The sequence below is a fragment of the Pogona vitticeps genome, chromosome 1, assembly GCF_051106095.1.
Source record: "Pogona vitticeps strain Pit_001003342236 chromosome 1, PviZW2.1, whole genome shotgun sequence".
Classification (NCBI taxonomy): Eukaryota; Metazoa; Chordata; class Lepidosauria; order Squamata; family Agamidae; genus Pogona; species Pogona vitticeps.
In genome coordinates, this window is record NC_135783.1 from 285,874,831 (window position 1) to 285,885,080 (window position 10,250).

The 10,250-nt window shown below is 41.9% G+C and overlaps 1 protein-coding gene across 1 annotated transcript; it reads left to right on the plus strand.

The window, feature by feature from the left end:
• Positions 1–202: 202 nt before the first annotated feature.
• On the plus strand, positions 203–1,081 carry LOC144587284 (integrase/recombinase xerD homolog). Its single transcript, XM_078387360.1, has one exon. The coding sequence runs from the start codon at positions 203–205 to the stop codon at positions 1,079–1,081; it is 879 nt and encodes a 292-aa protein (XP_078243486.1).
• Positions 1,082–10,250: the final 9,169 nt, after the last annotated feature.

Sequence of the window (10,250 nt, forward strand, 5' to 3'; positions counted from 1 at the left end):
CGTTTACGTTGAGGGCGTTGCAATTTAATATTGTGGTGCATGCCCGTCATGTTCCGGGCATCGATAACAACATAGCCGATGCTCTTTCACGCAAACAGATGCGGCGGTTCAGGGAGTTGGCACCGGAAGCCAGAGATATGCCAGAGGTGCTTCCAGCAGAGGTATGGCAGATTGGCGTTCGGAGGCGTCGAGAGCGATAGGTATGGCACTGGCCCCGAGAACGTGTAAAAAATATGGGGCCGCCAGCGCGGAGTTTGCAGAATTTAGGAGGTTGAGGGAATTAGAGCAATTGTGGCCGGCACCGGTGGAGCACATTCAGCAGTTTATTGTGGCGTTGCACTGGAAGGGACTGACACCGGGTACCATTAAAGGCAAGCTGGCGGCCTTGGGTTTTTACGCTAAGGCAAATGGTATTAGGGATTTGTCAGGTGACTTTAGGATCAGGAAGATGTTGGAGGGCTGGTCTCGGGAGATGGGAGGAAGGCAGGACGATAGAACTCCAATGTCACCGGCGATTCTTGAGCGGCTGGGCGATTTATGGGGTACGCTGTGTAGGGATAGGTATGAAGAGGCTCTTTTTCATGCAGCTGCATTGTTAGCCTTTTTCGGTGCCATGAGAATTAGTGAATTGGTGGCTTCAGGTAAAGGGGACGTCTCGAAGAAAGCCTTGCAAATGGAGGACGTAGCAGTAGAAGAGGGACAGGTGAGAATTAGATTGAGAAGATCTAAAACGGACCAGCGGGGGCTTGGTAGAATGATTATTTTGGGACAATGCAGCATAAGGAAAATATGTCCAGTAAAAGCATTAAGGGAATTTATGATGTTCAGGGGGATTACCAGTGGCTATTTCTTTCAACACACTAACGGAATACCTCTCACGAAGTACCAATTTTGGAAGATAACTGACATGGCGCTGGAAAGAGCGGGGATTAGCGATATGAGATTTGGCACTCATTCGTTTAGGATAGGGGCAGCTTCAACAGCAGCTGCTCTGGGATATGATGTTGATAAGATTAAACGGTTAGGTAGATGGTCATCGAAGTGTTACAAGAAATATATCAGGCAGCTACCTAACGTGTAGGCAGTGTTTTGTTTTGTCTTTCAGATGGCGAGATGCTGGAGGCTCGGAAGAATGTCTTGATTATCGGCCATAGTTATGTATACTGGGCAGCGCGTTATGCTGCATCTTCCCGATGGGGAAGCGATTTGGGGCTTGGTGCCCTGGCAACTATATCTTGGAAGGGCATGCGTGGCATGCAATGGGTGCAATTTGGAAGAATGGCCTCGTTTGGAAGCACTCCTCCAGACATCTTGGTTGTACATTTGGGGGGAAATGATTTGCCCCAGTTGCCTGGGAAGGCTTTGATATTGGATATTCTGAGGGACCTGCGCAGACTGCACATGTTATACCCCGCCATGCGGATAGTCTGGTCCACAATCATACCGCGTTTAACTTGGCGGGGGGCACGTAACATGGTAAAAATTAACAAGGCGCGGCGCCAGGTCAATAAGGAAATTTGCAGAGGCGTCAGGGGAGGCGGCCTCGGATCTGTGGTGAGCCATCACAGAATCCATATATCCAATGTGGAATATTTCTGTGATGATGGTGTCCACCTGTCGGAGGCAGGTTTGGACATTTTTTTGGAAGATGTTAGAGGGGGCCTGCTGTTGGAACTTGGTTTGTCTGGTGGGCACATGGGACATAGCCGATGCTAGTCCTCATGCTTTGGCGGGTAGTGCGGGAATAACTGTCACGGTGTCTCCCTTTGGTAATTAAAAATAATTAACAACGCTCCAGTCCTGACGGTTTCTGCGGATCGTGCGATTACAGGACCGAAGGCGACTGAGGTGCTTGCACACTTACGAACCAAAGGTCATCAAATACGATGGCTAGAGGTTCGGGGTGTTATTAGGCCTTATAGGTTCCTCCGGTCATCAGACAGCTGGAACCTGGGGCCTGGGACTCGCCCATTGATGATAAGGAATTATTTGGAGTTATTTACCCGCACTACCGCAGGCCCCCTCAAGTTTGGAACTGGTTCTTTTGGCTGGTTCTTTTTACAGGTTAAAAAATTAATTAACGTTAATAAAGTGTGGCCCATAATTTAAAACCCAAGTTAGTTGTCTGCGTCATTATTTCCGGGCTTGGGGAGCAAGTACCTGCGCGCGCGGACGGCGCTGGGGCGCGCCGTTGAGCCTCGTGCGCCCTGTTTGCTCCCACGGCCCGGAAGGACGCAGAGAACAGCGTGGCCACATGGGACAAAGCCAGGGCCGTGACGCTATAAAAGAGCGCCGGCCCTGGAGTTAGTTTCTCTTTCGCGTTGGCACCCACCCGCCCAACCCCTTTTTCTAGTGTGATAGTGGTCGCCAGTTTATTGGGGCCGGATAGGAATTTTTGACCTCTATCCTGATTGGCTTATGGATGGGGGGATTTTTCGCCTATCCCACACTGGAAGGGGGGTTTCTTTGTTTGGGCAAAAATTTTGATGGTGGATTCTTTATAATCGGTCACACGGGCGGGTAGTGCGGGAATAACTGTCACGGTGTCTCCCTTTGGTAATTAAAAATAATTAACAACGCTCCAGTCCTGATGGTTTCTGCGGATCGTGCGATTACAGGACCGAAGGCGACTGAGGTGCTTGCACACTTACGAACCAAAGGTCATCAAATACGATGGCTAGAGGTTCGGGGTGTTATTAGGCCTTATAGGTTCCTCCGGTCATCAGACAGCTGGAACCTGGGGCCTGGGACTCGCCCATTGACGATAAGGAATTATTTGGAGTTATTTACCCGCACTACCGCAGGCCCCCTCAAGTTTGGAACTGGTTCTTTGGCTGGTTCTTTTTACAGGTTAAAAAATTAATTAACGTTAATAAAGTGTGGCCCATAATTTAAAACCCAAGTTAGTTGTCTGCGTCATTATTTCCGGGCTTGGGGAGCAAGAGGAGAAGGGGATGACAGAGGACGAGATGGTTGGACAGTGTCACCGAAGCTACCAACATGAATTTGACTAAACTCCAGGAGGCAGTGGAAGACAGGAGGGGCTGGTGTGCTCTAGTCCATGGAGTCATGAAGAATCAGACACGACTTAATGACTAATCAACAACATGCGCAGCAAAAGGCAAAAGTTAGAATCAATGGAGAGTTGACGAAAGAAATACAAATACAGAAAGGTACAAGACAGGAGTTCCCACTCTCTCCATTGCTATTCATTCTTACTCTAGAAATATTAACTGAGCAAATCAGAGATAAAAAGGAAATAAAAGGACTGAAAATAGAAGTTCATACTTTTAAGCTCCAAGCTTTTGCAGATGATCTAGTTATTATATTGGAGGATCCAATGGACTCAATTGAAGACCTGATGGAGATGCTGATGAATTTTTGTGATATGGCAGGAATGATAATAAACCAAAAGAAAGCAAAAATACTTATTGAAAACATGAGAGATCAAGAACGACAGAAATTAATTGAAAGGACTAACTTTCAAGAAGAGAAGAGCATCATATACTTAGGGATCCAAATCACAAAGAAAACTAGTACATTGTTTAAAGACAATTATATGAAGTTGATTAAAGAGATACAGATTAGCTTGGAGAGATGGGACAAATTACAACTATTGCTGATGGGAAGAATAGCAACTGTCAAAATGAATGTTCTACCTAAAATTTTATTTTTATTTCAGACAATTCCCATGATATTAAAACAGTCATTTTTTCAAGAACTTAACAAGATAATCATGAGATTTGGTCTCCCAGACTGAGTACTGTATCATAGAGCCTGTGTATTAATCTGATAGACTACTTAAATTGGAAGGACATGATTTACAGTTAGGTTGGCATGCTTTTCTATGGTACAAAAAAGATAAAGAGCAGAAAAGTTTCAACTTACATATGATAAGAAGAGCCCTACTAGGGACTTGGAAAAAGAACATCCAGCAGATTTACCAAAAAAACCTAACCTCATGACAGAAGCAAAACTTTTAAGATATCAAAATCTATTAAAAATGATTACGAGTTAAGGTCCAAAGAAGAGTTAGAAACACAAAGCATATATCTAGACTGGTGGTCCAAGTGGAATGAATCTAGGTATAGAAAAGATAAAATAGAGGACTTTTATATAGAATAAAGGATGTTCGATAAATTTCTGCTGGGCTCAAATGATAAAGTAATTAAGAAAATGTTTGATTATTTGCTTGAAACTAAAATGCAAGATGAGATGGTAAAAGTATGTATGATTAGATGGGCACAAAATATAGGACATAATATTGATATTGATCAATGGTTGCAAATATGGAAAAATAGCATAAAGCTCACAAAATCGGTTAATTTCAAGGAGAACATATATAAGATGTTTTATAGGTGGCATATGACTCCAAAAAAATTGTCAAAGATTTATACAGAGTTGTCAAATGTTTGTTGGAAGTGTGAAGCACAAGAGTGAAGCTTTTACCATTTGTGGGGGACTTGTTGATTAGCGAAACAGTATTGGATAGCAGTACATACTCTGTTACAAAAAATACTGCTTTGTAATGTTCCACTAACCCCAGAATTGTTTTTACTGAGCATTATACCAGATAATATAGATAAGACAACCTAGTTATATATATAGTCACTGAAGCCAGACTTCTTTATGCTAAGAACTGGAAGAAATCAGAGATAGCAAAACAAGAGGAACTTATTGAGAAGATATGGGAACTGGCAGAAATGGATATTCTATCAGAAGTGTTGAAAGACTGTCTAATACAAAAGGTAACTGAACGATGGGATTTATTATATTACTGGCTTGAGTCACCAGATAGTGCTTGAATAATAAAAAATTAAACTAAGATGAATTTGACCCAACTCCAGGAGGCAGTGGAAGACAAGAGGTCCTGGCATGCTCTGGTCCATGGGGTCATGAAGAGTCAGACACGACTTAAAAACTAAACAACAACAACAAAACTAAGATGTAACTGTAAGTTGAAACCTGGAGAGCAATCAAATGGTAGAAAGGCAAAAAGTTGACTTGATATCTCAACATGAACAAACAGATTGTATGACAGTACATTTTGTGTTCTCCTCCCCCCCTTTCCCCCCCATATCCCCCTCTACCTTTTGTACTCCTTACCTTATCCCTAGTATTTTTTTAAAAAAAATAAATTAAAAAGAACATGCCAGAAATCCTTGCAATGGCCGCCAAAAGCAGACTTTTGAAGCTCCAGCTAGCAAGCAAAGATTTCTGAAGCCCACCAGCAAATGCATTTCATCCCCATGTCCCAGAATTCTTAGAATAAAGCCAACCAAGCAGGTGTATCAGTGCTTGATAAAGTATCTCTTCTCCACCTGCATCCTAATTCAGTCCTTCACTAATTCGTCCTTATTGTATTTTGGATCATCAGTTATCCATCCATAGTGGCACTTTGGCAATTATCTATAGTTTTTTCAGACCTTGCACTGCTGATTACTCTCAATAGCATTTTGAATCAGAGAAGTGGATTACAGGCTATATAAATTGTGTGATTGCAATGAGATCTTTCATTATATCACTGAGTGATCAGAAACTCCTATCTAGTCCTGTAAATTCTAGTCAACATATTTTAATGGTACAGTTCGTAGGCACTTTTGCAAAATCTTTCTTTTTCAGTATAAGACAACTCAGGTCTTTCTGTCCTTTCCATTCTGCTTTTAAGCAAACGGTTCACTCTGTGTTGATGTTGTGTTCTATACTGTTTATCACTGCAATTTGTCAGTGTTATAAAAAGGGTAGTAGAATAGCATACAGGCTGGAATCCACAGCTTCTCTCTACTTTATGCAGCCAAATGAGGAGATATGAACATTTACAGGCTGCTGGATTATCAAGGGCTTTTACTTTTCCCTGCCAAACCCACTAGAAAGGAAGAGTAAAGCCCTGAGGCTCAAGCTAAATATCATTTTTTAGCTTCAGCAGGAAGGGAATCCTGGAACATGTGTGAGAGGCACCTGTTTTTGCATTAAAAAGTAAAGACCAGAATCCTACTGCTTTTTTATGCCCACGGAAAAGAAACTGTGGAAGCTGCTGCAGCAAATTGTAACTAACTGATGAACTAGTGGGCTTATGCTAGATGATTGCTAGGCATAAAATGAGGCACATGACAAGGTAGATGCTCAGCACACACCCAGCACCTTGCCAATTTGCTGGGCTAGCTTCCTTGCTTTATCATCTGTGCTCATAAATACACATAAAATTCTTGCCAAAGTATATAATGTTATCACTAATATGAATAGGTTGTTCTGCATGTGTTCTATGTGGGAAACAAAATCAGAAGGATTCAAAGGAGAGCTAAAGTAAGCACTTAGAGATGGGTTTTTTGTATACAAATACAAATACCCCTGTACAGCTGGACATAACGTGTCTGCCACCACTGCCAGCTCTCCACTCTCCCTTCCTATCGCTCCGGAGCTGCCGGTCGGCTATCCACTCATCAGCCTGGCAGGGAGACTCATCTTCCTTCCTTCTGCTAGGAGTAGATAGCCGACCATGAGCTCCGGAGCGATTGGAAGGGAGAGTGGAGTTGGCAGCAGCGGTGGATGTGTGAGTGGATGGTCCGGCCCCAGGGGGCCGGAACCTCATTATGTCCAGCTGTGCAGGGGTATTGGTACTTGTATATGAATACGAATATCCCCATCTCTAGTCAAGATCAGTGGCACTAGTAGATAGTATCATGATTTTGTATATTCCGTCCATACTACCTGAAGAAATTTTCAGCTGCATATATTAGACTTTACAATATAATGTTTGCTGTTTAAAAACAATAACAATGTCACCATGAGATGGATATCTATCATATCCTATATCACTTAATAAAATCAAATAACACAGAAGTAGCCATGTGGACTATCAACCATAGTCCAAAATCAGAACTCCATATTAGAAGAATAATTGCATTAGGAAAAGCAAAGGGGAAAAAAAGACACAAATAGTATTCCAGCTTTCAGGGTCTTTTGACTCCTTCATTAGGATGTGTTGCCTGCTTAATGAAAGGTAAGTGACCTTTATGTTTCTGCACAGTTTTGTGCCTTGTTGACTGACTGTCACATTGATGAAAACAATGAGATATAATGGATATGGGGTTGCTGATTCATTTTTTCCTGTTTATTACATGATGCAAAAGGAAATGCAAATCAGACCAGAGTTTTAAACCCCATAATCCATAGTTGTTCTCCTCTGCCACTGGGGCTTGTGTTTTTTAAAAAAGCAGATCCATTCCCATCAGATGAGGCATGTGATCACTTGAACCAATACAGAAAAGGGAAGATGAGCACACAAAATTGTACTTTTTGAAAACACCTTTCTCCTTGCCTCTTGCCTCCAGAGGGAGGATGAGCCATGCACACACTCACACAGCAGTGCCAGCAAAAACACTCTCTAGCACAGCCTCTCTCAGTAGGGAAGGCTTTTATTCTTCTTTCTCTCTATTTTTTCTCTTATAGCTTAAGGATGGAGAGTTGTGGGTTTTTGTTTTGTTTTTAAAAAAAGAAGGTTTTTTAAAGGTAACAAGACAGAGAAATTGAGGAAAGGAAGCCTTGCTACTGCTTGTTAAGACAATTCTTTGTAATAGCATCATCTGGAGGCCTATACATAGAACTGCAAGCAAGCAGCAAACGAGGCTTTTTCCCTGTCTCTCCATATTACTGTAAATTGAACAGACTCAACCTCCCCAGTGCAACTTCACAGTGAATTAATATGAATGAATTCACATTTCCCTGACTATATAATTGTGCTTTACTAGAACTACAATTGCTGTAATGAAACAAAATATGTTCTTTCATGTTTCTTCCTTCTCATATTCAATAATTCACTAAACTGAGGGCTGCAGAAAAGTTGTTGTGTTTTTTTATTGTCTTTCAAAAAGATGGGGAAGCATCAAGGGTAAGATGTAATTATTCAGAACAGAAAGTGCTGAAGCAATTTTGATCATCAGTAGCCAGAACCAAGGGAGAGGATGGTGTGCTATTTAACATGTTTTCAAAGCAGTTCCAGAACTATTGATTTGATTCTACTTCAGCACTCAGTTCTCTTTGAGTCATTTGGGTATAATTATTCTATCCTTCAGAAGACAGCATTGGCTGAAAAAGAAAGCAAATCGAACATAACTTTCTCCCCACACACACACACACACACACACACACAGACCTCTTAATTATATTGCCTAAAGAACTTGTTGAATAACAAAACAATTTTTTTCTATTTGAATAAGAAGAGGTTAACTGATAAAACAAAAAGGAATCAGGTTCTGTGATTTCCCTCTGCTTGATGTCCCTTTGTGAAAGGTAGTGAGTACAAGAGGGTATCCTGTAGAACATTCTGACTGTTGACATAGGTGTTGTCAACATCTCTGAGTCTGTATGCCCAGGTTTTGGAAGTGTCCAGGAGTGCATTTGCACAATTAGAACTAGTGTGCCAGCTGTGTCCATTGCCGGAGAGGTCTGATCTGGCCATAGTGATACATGCCTTGGTTACATCCTGGCTGGATTACTGAAGCATGCTCTACATGGGGCTACTTATGGAAAGGGTCAAGAAACTTCAGCAGGTCCAAAATGCAGCAGCCAGATTGAACAGCTGACAAGTGTTTTTTTTTTAATGGATTGGTGTACCTTACTGCATAGAATGTGTTTTGGTGTTGCTTATGTTTTTAGTATTGTATTCATTTATCCTTTTAGTATTGTATACTCATTCTTACTAACTTAAATACTGTTTTTTAATTGCTGTAAGTCAGCTTTGCTCCTTTTAAAGAAGAAAGATGAGTTAAAAATATTTTAAATAAAATAAATAAATAATTTTTTTTCAGGTAAGCTAACATTGCCATGGTCTCTCCAGAAAAAAAGCTATCTTCCAGCTTCTAAACCCTTGTTCTACAAACATGTTGCTTGAATGTTTTCCAAAAGATGTCCCCTCACCTTTGAAATAAAAAAAAGGGGGAGGTGGACTGAGAGTTAGCAAAGATTGTTACTTGAAACCAATCATCCATTTGAAAATCATCCATACGAAGGTGCCACTCCATCTGCATGCCTAACAGCTGTGTGGACAGGAAATATTTTCCCACCCATTCCCCAAGTGGGGAGACAGGCTGATCAGGTGCCGATAGGCTGCTCAGAGCTTGTTTGAGGGTGACTGGCCTATAAAGGGCATACAATGCCCACCTGGCAACAGGCCTCTTCTGAAAGGTAATACGACCAACCCCCTTGCCTTGTCAGTCCAGTGCGAGTGCAGTTGGTCGTTTCAAGACTGAATAGGAATTTTGGACCCATATACACTGATTAGTTTGAACAAAAGGTGACCAGCTAATTTTGGCCTATCCTGCATGGATTACCCTGAGAGACAAATGAAAGGTGGTGTTGTGTTTAAGTAATTCCACTGGTGGGTGGTGCAGATGGGAAGATCAGGAGCAGTGAGTTCCCAATGGTCATTTATGGGTGATACTGCAGCCAACATCTTGGCACTGTGGATCCTAAGATTCAGTTGCTGTGATGGGGGATGCACAAGTGGCAACCCATGGCTGTGGGCCACCTAAATTCATGAGGATTGGGCAGTCTGCAGCCAGGAGAGTCATCCGGTTCTTAGGTGACTGGGATCAGGCTGTTGACTGGACAGCACAATCTCAAGGCTTATGACTCACCCAGGGGGAGGAAAGAGGATAGTGCTAGGGAGGTACCAGTATGACTCCCCCAGGAATCTTCTCTCCAGTAGGCTCTCTGCAGGAGAGGAAAACTACCATTAATCTGCTAATACAGTGTGGCCCTAGTTAACCTATCATCTTGACTCCTTATTTGGTTAGGCAGGCAAGAAAAAAGAACTGAAGAAAGATGGGGTAGTGGTGGAAATCATTCACTCATTTCAAATACAGTACAACCCTGGTATCTGCTGGATCAGAATCTACAGATTCACTTAACTGTACTCACCTGCAATCAATGAAATGAAATCAGTAGAACCTGTTTAAATTCTGCAGATCCATTCCTTGGATCCAGGCCAGGTTTTCAAAATTCTTGGGACAAAAGAGCACAGCAAAGCTACAGCAGGATTCATACCAACTTGGTAGAAAATGGGGTGGGATTCTAACAGGAAAGAAGTTAATCTCATCGTTCAAGAAAAGAATTGAATGTAAAAATGTACAATGCCTTAGACCATTGCAGTAGACAGTTTGAGAAGTATAGTACTATAGAGTTTCCATTAAAAGTCTTTACATATTTAAATTGTATACACTGTCCTGAGGATGCTAATCATAGATTTGTCC